Source organism: Asterias rubens, chromosome 2, assembly GCF_902459465.1.
Source record: "Asterias rubens chromosome 2, eAstRub1.3, whole genome shotgun sequence".
NCBI lineage: Eukaryota > Metazoa > Echinodermata > Asteroidea > Forcipulatida > Asteriidae > Asterias > Asterias rubens.
The window spans coordinates 21,083,275-21,097,387 of NC_047063.1; the positions used below are offsets into that span (position 1 = coordinate 21,083,275).

At 37.9% G+C, this 14,113-nt stretch overlaps 1 protein-coding gene across 1 annotated transcript; it reads left to right on the forward strand.

The window, feature by feature from the left end:
- Positions 1 to 222: 222 nt before the first annotated feature.
- Positions 223 to 8,301, forward strand: LOC117307060 (GDP-fucose transporter 1-like). Its single transcript, XM_033791706.1, has 6 exons — positions 223 to 507; positions 1,669 to 1,729; positions 3,300 to 3,440; positions 4,614 to 4,730; positions 5,331 to 5,439; positions 5,631 to 8,301. Exons 1-6 carry the CDS (start codon positions 365 to 367, stop codon positions 6,176 to 6,178), a joined length of 1,119 nt encoding a protein of 372 aa, XP_033647597.1. The 5' UTR covers positions 223 to 364; the 3' UTR covers positions 6,179 to 8,301.
- The last annotated feature ends 5,812 nt before the right edge of the window (positions 8,302 to 14,113 follow it).

Sequence of the window (14,113 nt, forward strand, 5' to 3'; positions counted from 1 at the left end):
TAGCTAAAGATTACCTTAGTTCGTCTATGCCAGAACTATTTATTCTATCAAGCAGCTCTTTCTCGGTCACTCCTGCCACATCCATTTTGCAAACCGATCGATCGTGTACGAACGTCGAACGTTGTTTACTTTTTTGAGCGAGGTGCCAAATTTTTCCCACAGTCCTTTGCGCGCACATGCGCAGTTGTTCAAAATTGCTATCTGCAATAAGGTCTATGGTGAGATCCGAGGCTAGGAACCAAGACTACGTGGCCGGCCAGCTAGCTATAGCTGCTGCGATCCAAGGAATTTACCGCTTTGACTTTTGAGTTTAGCGGTCGAAATTGGTTTCTTATTTGAAGGTCACTCACTTGATATCGATCCAATGCAGAAGTCATCTAATGCTGGGAACGGAGCAGAGAGTAACACGACAGCTAACATGGCACTGTCGTCTAGATCTGCGAATGAGGGAAGGGCACCTTTGCTGGGGCAGTTCGTGAAGATTACAGTGGTCGTGACGGCTTACTGGTAAAAAAAACTTTCTCTTGAGTCTGTCTTGCCATGGTCTTGCTAAGAACATTTGATTAAAGCATGGAGGTAGAAAGGAACACGTTGCCTTGGATCGGACGAGTTGGTCTATGAAAAGCGTTTGAAACCGTTTGTTATGAAATGCATATGGTTAGAAAGATGTTTTAAAAGTAGAATATAATAATGATCACCCCACACAAAGTCACAAGTATCACTCGAAATTGCGTGGTTTTCATGAATTTCGTTTTCATTTTACGTCGCGAACTAACTCGGTCGGCCATTTATGGGAGTCAAACTCAAAGTTTGACTCCCATAAATGGCCGACCGTGTTTGTCGACGAGGTAAAACGAGAACCACGCAATTTCGAGGCATATTTGTGTAGATGATTGTATTCTACTTTTACAACATCTTTCGAACCATATCGATTTTATAACAAACGGTTACGGAACGCTTTTCAAAGACCAACTCGACCGATCCAAGGCAAGGTGTTCCTTTAAACTCTTTGGAAATCCAACTCTTTATTTAATCATCCAAATAATGTATACTATATTTTGACATTTATTTAGTCACAGTGCCAATCCTCTTCTTATTAAAGTCTTAATCAATCTTATATATATTATACCTTGTATTTCATGCCAACACTTTTTCACTAATGATTTTACCAGATTTAAAAAATATATAAAACTAAAGGAATCATAGTTCTGGTTGAGTAAAACTTAAAAAAGCACTACGAGTCCGACCCAGGTTACTGGGGTGCTGTACTCGTTTCTCTGAAATGATGTCATTATCGGTCAGGTTAGAAGTTGAACGACCATGTAGTCGTAGTTCCCCCCATTTATTTAGTGTGTATTAGGCAGTTGTTTTACATAGAGAAGTATATAAATTGCGATGTTTTTGTTATAATTCACCCATTGAATGTATGTTTGAAGGAAGAAAACCTAAATTTAAGATTGTGAATTGTAAAAAGTTTCACAAATCTTGTAATAATTTCATTGTTTTAGTAACAGCTGATCATAGTTTTCACTTCCTGTTTGACCAATGTTGTATCCAAAGAAATACACATTCAGACATTGTACCCCCAAAATAATTCTAGCCTGCATCTTAAATTTGAAACTTCAACTTAAATTTCCTGACGGTTTGTTTGTCCTTAATATTTTTCAGGTTTATTTCAATTTCCTTGGTGTTTCTCAATAAGTACCTACTCAGCAGCGAAGATCTGAAGGTAAATTACTCTTATTAACCTTTGCCTGTCTTCCCCTACTTTCCAGCAATTCTGTCAGTTAGGCCCCCCTATGTTTGTCTGGTTACTTAATACTCACCCCCAGTAGCATTTATCATAATTTATTTAACATGATGTACCACTACTACCACTACTACTAGGCCTAATGCATGGCATAGAGTTACTTACACGCAGGCCATGCCATGGAGGAGGCCATGCCACGGTGGAGGCCATGGCCTTCGCCTGACCCTGGCCTTGGCCTGACCCTGGCCTTGGCCTTGGGCCCTGAAAGGTTTCCCATTGACTTTAAGATTTTCCAATGGAAGTGCCCTTGTTGCAAAATGAAAAAATGGCCTTGCCCTTTCAACATGTTCAAAATTATAATGCCAGGCCTGGCATGGTTGTATTTCACAAAGAAGAAACTCCTGACTCGGACTTGAGTTTGACTCATGAAAGTCACTTTGTTTTGATGACTCGGACTCATGTCACAGTGGTCAATAATAACCTGGACTCAACAAACAACCAACTGGACTGCAGCAGCTGGGCAACAAAATGTTACAAAGTTTGCTAGTTTCTTGCAAGTGTACGCGTGAAAAGTGCAAAAAAAAATCCCTTTTGAATCATGTCTACCACCATCAGGCCTGTTGCATTTTCATTCTTATTCAGGGCACCTCTTATTGCATGTATTGTATGGTAAAATAAAACTTTGTATTCGGGCAATTTACAAGTCACCGAGGCAACGACCAGCGGCATGGAAATAATAGAACGATCCATTAAACCCCGCCCCATTACGTATTGACCAACCACAACCCATTGCCCACCAAAAGTCTGACAAAAATAGTCCGACATGCGTGCGTGTGCGCGTATGCTTGGCGCGCACGGCAGAAGCACGGCAGAAGGGCATTGTTGGAGTGGCTCACGTGTTCTTGCTCACACTTGCCCCATGGGTGGAGCCTAATGGATCGATCTATTGCCTCGGTTTCCTTTGTGATAATGCCAGGGCTCGCCCTTCACACTAGCCTGGCATTGGTGACATTGTCGTTCTGCTATTGGATGTTAACCTCTGTACTCTGACTCTTTTTCAAAGATCTTCGGGTCTGAGGGAATTAATAAAAATGAAGTAAGTTTCCCTTGTGGTTTTATCTAAGGATTTGGGTACTTTTTGTAAAAAAAACATAATTTCACATATTTACATCGTTTGAAGATAATGATAGTAGAAAGCTTACCTTAAAATATTAGTTGCTGAGGTGCCATAGTTTTTGCTAAATGAGTAAAACAACAATGTTACGAAAATGCGTTTTACATACTGAAATAATTTTTGTCTCATGAGACGAAAATTATTTTTGTGTCTTGTTTTCCTCATTTCTCAAAAACTACAGCACCTCGGCAAGTAATATTTCAAGGGAAGCTGTCAACCATCATAATATCTTCAAACTGTGCGAGCCTAATGTAAATCAGTGGACTTTGTGTTTTTGTGTCCTACAAAAAGTACCTTGACCATTAAGTCTTGATAAAATAAAACAATGTTTGGGAGGTATAAATTTAACTTTTTCTTTCCCTTTTTCTTTCCCAGCTGGATGCACCACTGTTTGTTACTTTCTTTCAGTGTTCCGTCACAACTGTAATATGTATAGTGTTAAGCATTATTAGTACCATAGCACCAAATGTCATCTCTTTTCCATCCATCAAATTTGACTACAAGGTGACCAGAGAGGTAAGCTACTCTTTTTTTGTTTAATTAAAGGCAGTGGATACTATGGTAATTACTCAAAATAATTATTAGCATAAAATCTTACTTGGTGACGAGTAATGGGGAGAGGTTGATAGTTTAAAACATTGTGAGAAACGGCTCCCTCTGAAGTAGCGTAGTTTTGGAGAAAGAAGTACCTTTCCACAAATTTGATTTCGAGACCTCAGAATTAGATTTTGAGGTCTCGAAATCAAGCATCTGAAAGCACACAACTTCGTATGACAAGGGTGTTTTTTCTTTCATTAATATCTCGCAACTTCGACGACCAATTGAGCTCAAATTTTCACAGATTTGTTATTTTATGCATGTTGAGATGTACACCAAGTGAGAAGACTGGTCTTTGACAATTACCAATAGTATCCAACATGTCTTTAAAAGATTAAAATCTAAAGCTTTGAGTTCCAAATCCTTATATTTCCAATTGCCAAACAGACCTTGAACTTTGCTGTTGCAGGGGCACAGCAATTGTCCTCTGGTGGTAAGCATCGTAAGGGGCACTTCTAAGGGGGACAATACTTATTTGTACAGGAACCTTGCAAAGGGCACCACGAAATTGCTGTGGTTGCCCTGGCTTAACACGAGGCCGGGCCAAAGTGAAGGATTCGGTTGGACAGCTGGGTCCAGTAAGCCCAAACAACAAGTGCTAAAGGATCAGGCAATGCAATCTTATCCAAGTCCAAATAAATTGACGTGAAGTGCCATAGGCAAGCCTGGCATTACACACGGAGGCCACATAGGCCCTGGCCTCTGGTGCCTGGGGCCCAATTTCATAGAGCTGCTAAGCACAAAAATTTGCTTCTAAAGCATGAAAGTTCTTCCTTATAAAAAAGCAGGATTACCAACCAAATTTCCATTCGTTGCATGTTGCTTTCTTACTGGTATTCAGCTGCTGTTTGCTTGTCCTGAAAATTATGTAGAAATTTGGTTGGTATTCCTGTTTTTATCAAGGGAGAAAGTTCATGCTAAGCAATTTGTTGTGCTTAGCAGCGCTACATGTATGAAACTGGGCCCTGGTCATGCTGGTCTTGGCTAAATGTGCAGTATCATAGCTACTGTACACTGTACAGTAAGAAGCGTCTATTACTATTACCACATTTTGAGTTATAATTATCTATCGCTATTCTTGTTGTCAATCAGGTGATGCCTCTGTCAATCTTCTTTGTTGGGATGATTACATTGAACAACCTTTGTCTAAAGCATGTCGGCGTAGCATTCTACAACATCGGCCGCTCACTTTCAACAGTATTCAATGTGGTAAGATTTGAATGCTTTCGTCTAAATAAAATAAAAGAGTTTTCTAGTTATTATTTTTTTTTTCCATTTCTCAATCAAAAGACAAATATGAACATTACAGAACTAAACTTTTTATTTTTTTAATGGATTTCTGAGGCAGGAGTCCTTCAGTTGAATGATGAATTCTTCTGGAAACTCAAAACCTGGGCCAATATCATAGCTACTGTACATGTACATAATGTATACATGAAACAATTTTGCAGACCAGAATAAGGTTAGTAGCCAAAATATCATACTTCATGTACTGTCAGCATTAACAGGGCCACTAATTTTATAGAGCCGTTTAGCGCAAAAAGTAACTGAGCGCGCATCAATTATTCTCAGTATAATCAGTTACCGGAATAAGGTTACCAGCTACAATAGCATTCAACAAGAACGATTTGTAGCTTGTATCCTGCTCATTTATGCTAAGCAGAAATTTATTAAGCAATATTTGCTGCTTAAGCAGCTCCATGAAATGTTGCCCAATGGTTTCCTAATCAGTTTTGCTCACTTCTCAGCTCTTTATGAAATCGGCCCATTGCAGAGAAACTAAAACCTTGCTGTTTTTTTTATATTCAGATCTTGTCGTACGTTTTCCTAAAGCAAACCACATCGCTACGAGCTTTGGTGTGCTGCTGTGTAATCATCGGGGGCTTCGTACTTGGGGTTAAAGAAGAGGATAGTGCAGGTAAGTGACCGTTGACCTTAAACAACCTTTTATCTGCTGCACGCTTATACTATTTTAAGTTGAGGTCTACTGTAACGCCAGGTGAAAAAATCTTCTGAGTAGTGTTGGTTCTGAAAAGAACCCATTAGTCAAACCCAGGTTTGACTAATTTGTTGTTGACCATTTTTTTATTTTTTTTTGTCTGCCTGTAGGTGTGTTATCCTACACAGGAGTGATCTACGGTATCTTGGCTAGCCTCTTCGTCAGCCTCAACGCCATCTTCACCAAGAAGACTCTGTACGTGGTGGAGGACAACATCTGGCGTCTCATGTTCTACAACAACATCAACGCCATCCTGCTCTTCATCCCGCTTGTTTACATCACAGGCGAGTTCAGCGTGGTGTGGAACTTCCCTCATCTGTACAATGGCCACTTCTGGGCTCTCTTGACCATCAGCGGAGTATTCGGATTCATGATCGGGTTCGTGACGGGACTCCAAATTAAGGTGACCAGCCCGCTCACCCACAACATCAGCGGGACGGCCAAGGCATGCGCCCAAACCATCCTGGCTGTGACGTACTTTCAGGATGTGAAGACCGCCCTCTGGTGGTTCAGTAACTTCATGGTTCTGGGTGGATCGGGGCTGTACAGTCATGTCCGCCGGCAGGAGATGGTGAAGGAACACAACGCTAACTTGAAAGCTGAGGCACAAGATGCAAAGGCAAATGGTCCAAATAAGTCCGTCAAAATTACCGTTTAGATGCAGCTGAAAAGTTGGTGACCCTGTTTAAGCTCAAGAATTTTTTAATTTTTGTTGTTCATCCCAAATTGTTTGAAATATGCCCAGTCAGTTTCCCTTGTGGATTATTACTTGATATTAAGTAGGAACAGTAATATTATCGTCTTCAGGCAATCTCCTTACACCAATACTGCTTCCGTACCTTGTACAGAAAACTGGGTGCAATCCCTGGCTATACAAAAGTTGTATACAGTTATATGACTTTTGACTGGTGCCCAACAAACAAAGATAGCGATAAAATTAATGGGGAGACCGCCATAATAGGGCTAGATAGTCCTGCTGGTAGAGCACCAATATTTAAACCTGCCGGGGTAAGTTTGTCTTTGTTTATCAAGATTTGAAATCTGTTTGAAATCATTTTGCAGTTGCTTTTGCTTTATAAAAAAACTTTTAAAGCATTCATTAATTTTCAAACATTGAAAGATTTTGTCACTCATCGACCTCAAGTATCTCTGTTAGAAAATTGTACTTAATTTGGCTTTTGTTCTTTAACATTATGTGGAAGAAAATGTTTTGTTACCTTTTTTGTTTAGAGACTTTAGATTTTAAACAGACTATAATGATGTCTCAAGCAGTAGTGGTTTTACTGCTTTAAAACAAAACATGTATTCGTAAATATTTAATTTTGTTTCTTAGGCAACAGGGTATTCTGGAAAAGGTCCCATTCGTTTGTGTGATGCTGCATCAGTTTTTTGGGCGTTAAACAAAGAAGTATTGACTAGAGCGGGAATCGAACCTGCCCCTCTGCTTTTACGTGCCATGCTCTACCAACTGAGCTATCTTGCAGTTGGTGGTCTCTTTATATTATCTTTGTTCAGGGGAATGGTTGCATGGGTTCTGACTGCCACACCCACCAAAGATATTGACAAAATATGGAGACTGCCATCACATAGGGCTTGATAGCAGTTGGTAGAGCGCTGGCATGTTAAACCAGAGGTCGCAGGTTCAAGTCCGCTCTAGTCAATATTTGTCTTTGTTTAACCACAAAACATTAATACTTTACCCAGTCAGTTTCCCACGTGGTGTATTGCTTGACAGTAAGAAGTTGTGTCAGACAGATATGCAATTTGCAGTGGCAAAACAAAGGGGCAGGAAAATGCTCTTGACACAATGTTTGTTGGCAAAAAAAAGGGGCAGGAAAATGCTCTTGACACATTATTTGTAAAGTGCTTTTCAATTTTCTACGGAACATAAACCCTGAGAAATGAAAAACTAAAAGAGAAAATCATCTGATCCGCTGAGAAGATGCGTGTCTGGTAAGATTTTTTAGGCACATCTTTGATATAAATTTTAAAGGTAAACTTTAAAAGACCCACCATACAGTTTAGGGTAATATTTTTGTAGTTTAAACAAATTATATTTTCTGTGATGTAAATATTCAGTATTTTACATTCCAATTTTTCGTTTTTTTTTTAAATAGTTTGTAAGATTTTGTTTAGTTCTTATAGAGGGGTGTTTTCATTTTGAAAGCTATTTATTAACGAGTTTTAATAAGTTATTTTTGGGGAGGCCATAAAGACTCATAACGAATGACATTATTGTCTGCCAACGTTTGTCACATCGGTCCATGAACAGACCCTTTATATATTTTTTGTTGTAATACAAACAAACAAAAGAACTGTGGCCTGGCGGCCCAAAAATGTTTCATTCTCAAAGCATCCACAAGGCAGTGTTATTCTCCATGTTTGAGAAAATAATGGACTTTAATTAATGAACCTTGAGTGAGATGACGACAATAGTCCAATTTCAGGAAAAAACCCATGCAATCAGGTAGGGCTTGAAAACCCAATCCACGTATTTGTGATTAGAATCGGGGTCCTGGAGGCAGAAGGCAAGGAAAGATAACACTACGCCAACCCGACCACCTTGAGTGTAACGATCTAGCATTATCAACAACAAAACTTTCATTTGTCGATTCCATTTCCAACTAAACTCTCACAATAATTGGGCCATAAATGACTTCAAGTTTTCTGCCTAAAAATATGTTGGTCCTTTTCCTTGCATATGACTGTAGTTAAAGGAACACGTTGCCTTGGATCGGACGAGTTGGTCTATAACTGAGCATTTGTAACCGTTTTTTATAAATGCATATGGTTGGAAAGATGGTTTAAAAGTAGAATACAATTATCCACACAAGTTTGCCTCGAAATTGTGTGGTTTTCCTTTTACTGCGCGAACTAACACAGTCGGCCATTTATGGGAGTCAAAAATTTGACTCCCTTAAATGGCCGACCCCGTTAAGGCCCATTAGTCGACGAGGTAAAAGGAAAACCGTGCAATTTCGAGGCATGTTTGTGTGGATCATTGTACATGTGTATTCTACTTTTACAACATCTTTCTACTCATATGCATTTTATAAAAAACAGTTACAAACGCTTTTCAAAGACCAACTCGACCGATCCAAGGCAACGTGTTCCTTTAAAGGCAGTGGATACTATTGGTATTTACTCTAAATAATTATTGGCATAAACCTTACTTGATATCAACAAGCAACGAAGAGCTGTTGATAGTATAAAACTTTGTGAGAAACGGCTCCCTCTGAAGTAACGTAGTTTTTGAGAAAGAAGTGAATTTCCACGAATTTGATTTTGAGGTCTCAAAATCAAGCATCTGAACGCACACAACTTCGTGTGACAAGGATGTTTTACCATGACTACGCTACTTTTTGCCTGGCAAATCATGACGTAAACAGTGGTTCGTCAACAGAGGGCAGTTTGAATGTAAACATGGGTCACATCGTCTACAGAATTGTTCATCATTCTTAAAAGTATTGGTTATAAAAACTTACTCAGTTAGAAGTACAGCAGCTTATAATAGTAGCAAATAGCATTTTGATAATGTGGTTATCATATTATTGAAAAAGATATCAGTTTTTATCAAAACAGTTTGAATCTGAGAAGCATTACTCCGTAGAAACGTTTCTCAAGATTGTGTTTTCTTATTGTGGATTATTCTTGTTGTGTGGTCATATCCACTCTGGATTTTCCCCAATATCTCAGAAATACTACCAGCTTTTGGAACCAAATTTTCACATGTTAGTTTTATGTTTTTCTATATCTAAATTTATATGGGATTAAACCAATTGAATGGTTTCAAAAACCAAAGGAATACTTTGCCTTTAATGAATTTGAGATTAAAGTGTTTATACGGGATCCTTTGCAGAATGCAAATATTTTATCTGGGGATTCTTACTTGTCCTTTATTGTCTTTCAAAATCAAAAAGATGGAATTACACCCAAATATAGACTTAAATTTGTATATTTAGTATCTTGTATCGGGATAAATGTGAAATAAACTGAGTGTATTGTTTGTTTTGTTAAAATTTGTATTTTTGAATGAATCCTTTTGTCAAGTATAGAATGAACATTTGTTGCACACAGAGGCCTTAGGCTAGCCCAACTAACAATTTTTTTTAAAAGCTTTATCTTAGTTCCAGTGAATGTCAAAACTTTCACTTTATTCTGTGTATTCTAACCTTACTTCTTCAAATGGAGATTGACATATAAGAAAATAATATATCGTGCGAGTGCATCTTTGCGTAAAATAAGAAACCCTGGATAATGCACTCTATCAGTGGCAGCCAATGATCAGGGCCCAATTTCATGAAGCTGTTGAGCTTATAAAAATACCGCTTACAAAATGAGTAGGCCCCAGTCAACACAATGTAAGCTTCCTAGAATTTCTGCTGGCGACATGTTCCTGCTAAGCAAGATTTGTTTTTTTATAGCTAGATTTTGTGCTTACAGTAGTACAGGCTTAAAGGCAGTGGACACTATTGGTAACTACTCAAAACAATTATCAGCATAAAACCTCACTTGATAACGAGTAATGGGGAGAGGTTGATAGTATAAAACTTTGTGAGAAACAGCTCCCTCTGAAGTAACGTAGTTTTCGAGAAAGAAGTAATTTTCCACAAATTTGATTTCGAGACCTCAAGTTTAGAATTTGAGGTCTCGAAATCAAGCATCTAAACGCACACAACTTTGTGCGACAAGGGCGTTTTTCTTTCTCGCAACTTCGACGACCGATTGAGCTCAAATTTTCACAGGTTTGTTATTTTACGCATATGTTGAGATACACCAACTGTGAAGGCTAGTCTTTGACAATTACCACTGCCTTTAATGAGTTTCCAATGGAAGTGCCATTTGCAAAATGAAAATGGTCTTGCCTTCTCAAAGATGAAATTAAGGCCTAGTAACAATAGTTTCTTACTATTAGAGGACAAAGTAAACATCCACAATACGCAAAATGAGAAGGACCAAAGGTAAGAGTCTACAAATTACATTTTGAGATCAATAATTCATCGATATTTAATGACAGATTTCTTCTCCATTTTTCCTGATTAATTTAGTTTCCAGTTCCTATCTCGTCGTGTGCCCGGCAAAAGGACGTAAGGGAAAGTTCCCGGCAGAAGGACGTAAGCAATTTATGTTAAAATTTGTGTTTCAAGAATTATGAGCGGGAAAGTTTGGTAAATTTGTTGCCATGCAAAAGTCATTCTAGAAAGGTTAAATTCTGCATGGGGAATGGGGAAACATGTCTTCAGGGTAATTCTAGCAAAAGAACAAACAAAAATGACATATTTTTCATGTCAGGAGCCATTTTGTTGCTTACGTCCTTTTGTTACTGGGACGAACTACTTTATGTTCCCGGCAAAAGGGCGTAAGGCCTTACGCCCTTTTGCCGGGCACACGACGATCTTATGACCATCTTGCTCCTTAAAAACCGTTACAGCCAAAGCAATCACTATCATCAACAAAGTTAATTATTCATGCAACCACTTCTATGAAAGGTCAAAGGTCAGAAATGGACACACTGATTTGTGTATTTTAATACACAAATCAAAAGCATTACTAATAACTTATATATTAGGTGCAATAGCAAATGTTATTGTATAAGACACTATAATGCTGCAGGGTATTGGTTATCATGGTAAAAAAAAAATCAGAATTACTCTAATGGAATCATCAACATTAACTTTTACAGGCAAAAAAATGTAGGTGATGGTGAAATTTAGAAAACAAGTTTGGTTCCCAGAGGACGCCCTCTATTGGCTGAATAGTCATGAGGTGCATGTCAATACGTGCCAACTCAATGTAAGAATGTCTTAAAACAAGACTAGAGCATGAAGTCCTTCACGTTTATGCTCAACCCACAATGCACAAAGAAAAAATATCGTGTTTGTGTCAACAAAATACATTAAAATTTAATATTATTCACCTTTGATTAATTATTTTGAAATTTTTGGCAACTTCCTGGATAAACCCTGACCACATAAATCAAACATCTCTTTCTCTAAATGATTTTCATGTTATACCGTTATGTCAGTGCAAAAACCGAGCATCTCCTTAAAAGCATTTAAGTACACGCGAGTTTGAAATTGCCCAAGTTTTTGTATTTCGCTTAAAATAAACCGGCTATATTATGCTTCAAGGTACAATTTTCTTTTTAATAATGTCTTTAATAATAATAATGAACCATTTTTGTAGAGCGCATATCACAATTACAGAGAAGTCTCTATGCGCTTTGAGATGAAAACAAAAGAGAAGTAAAAGTTAATAGAGATGGTCCTGACCTCTGGTGTTTCTGTTTAGTGGAGTGCGAGTTTGAATCCCGGTCGTGACACTTGTGTCCCTGAGCAAGACACTTAACTATTATCAGATTATTGCTTCTCTCCACACAGGGGTGATAAAATGGGTACCTGTGAGGGCTGAGATGGTTCTTGCGATTGGTTTAGCCGAGTAGTGCATTGCGCACAGGCTGTATACTCCCTAGAGACCTGAGATGGTTTAAGAAATGAAGGCTCACAGGACCAAGGGTAATAATGTTGGAAGTGCTTTTAGACGCCTTTTAAAAATTAAAAAACAAACCGGACCAGAGCATTTGCGTGTTTTTGCAAAATAAGGATTTTGTACTGTGATCATATATTTTGGACTGACACATTGATATGTTAGAATTGATTATTGACAGTGCTGGTGGATTTAAGGCCATTGTTTTTTTCTTGACTCTTACAACAGGGACTCAACTACAGTGCTGGTTATTTATTAAAAAATAATGAAATTAAAAATGTTGACCCTTTTTGTAAGTTTGTGACCGACCCTTGCATCAAGTAAAAAACATTCAAAAAGTGCAACAGGAATACAGAATAAAGTCATCAAAAATAAATATGGCAGTGTTGTTTCATTGCGCTCTCCAAAAACATTAGATGCATTTAAATGCTATAACCTCTGACTGTTACTGCATCAATTACCTGCATAAATAACGTCCACTGCAAGCAGGTCAAAGGTTATAGGTCAAGGCACCAAGTTATTCAGATAAAGTGCAAGTGGAAAACACCTTTAACCAATTAACAAAACTTTACAACAGAAAAAAAACATAATGGGAGACTTTGGGGACACTTGCTGGCAGCAGAAAAATACCAGGTAAATTTAAAATGTTTGCATAGTTCTGAGCCCTCGAACAGCACATGTCCGAGAACTTTGGATTAACCTGGTTAAGCAATCGTTAAGTCTGGTGCCATCTAATGTCCCCAAAAGTTTCCCATCCAGCCAATAAATATTATAATGCCTATAAATAAATAAACATTGAGCATAAATATCAAAACACAAACGGCTAAGTGTACAACGATTAGTTAGTAAACACATTTATTCCTTACATGTAAAAAATATAGAGTTGTTAAAACAGCAATTATAATTTCCTTTGTACAAGCAGACAAAACTCTGACTGTCAAATGTTCGTAATCTATGGCAAAACATAAAGCATGCAACCACTTTAAATATATTATTTAATGAACAATCAACTGCAATTGCTCTTTAAAACAGGTAGCATTTTCCTATTATGACTTGTCTAAACCAAAGGTTTTCTTCTTCAGCACGCAAATAAAATTAGCAATAAATAAAAATACATTTTATATTGTTGCTATATTAATGTAGGAAAATCAATTCAATAATCAATTCCCTAATCGCCAATCAATTCCCTAATCGCCAATCAAAAAATGTATAATGACCTGTGAAAAACTGTCATTCTAAATCCAGGGATGAGAGTCTCAGCTGAAAAAAAGTCTAAAACTAGATCCAGATCTTAGGAAGTACTTGCAAAGACAAATTTTTAACACCCTTAGAGTTGGAGTTAAATGTTTCAAGGAACTTTTAGAAATAGTATCCCGAGTTTTAGAGAAATATATCAAAGAGCATGACTTATTTAATTTGGAGAAAAGCACAGCATTTTGATTCAATAACAAGGTAGGTTTTTCAAAGTTTGAATTCAGATAAAAGAGTGAGCAATTTCATCCCTGTTAATTCTATGAGACACTGTGGGGCTATATTAGTAACCAACTTAGAAAAAGTATACTTCTTAATTGCTTACTTTATCATATATCATACCATTTAATCTGGTTTGATTATTGACCCAATTTGCTTGACGTCATCGCCCATGATTTATCGCAGTTGTGCTATTTTGGGAGTCGGCTCCCTTGTGTGTTACTGATGCGTTATGCAAATCTTATGCGATGTAAGGCGTTGGATAGCGGGTGCAATTTAACTCCCAGATATGTACAGTAGATCATGACAGAGCTGCCAACATTGTATCTTACAGTCAGTAAGATGTTTAAAATCACATCCAACACAATAGGGTAACGATTTTTATAAACAGGGAGTTTTTCAAATTTGTTCATCGGAACATGGAGAGATTGGTTTATTTTCAAAGAGCTCTCGAAAGAATCAGTGAGAATTGGCAGCGCTAGCAGACAGTAGCCGCAAGCGACATCATTGTAAAGATTTCCAACTTCATGAAACCAGGGCCCCATGGCTCTGCTTACCACAGAATTCCGTGCTTACGGAACCCTTGTAACACACAGTTCTTTAATACGTAAGCGCAGAATTCAGCGCTAAGCAGAGC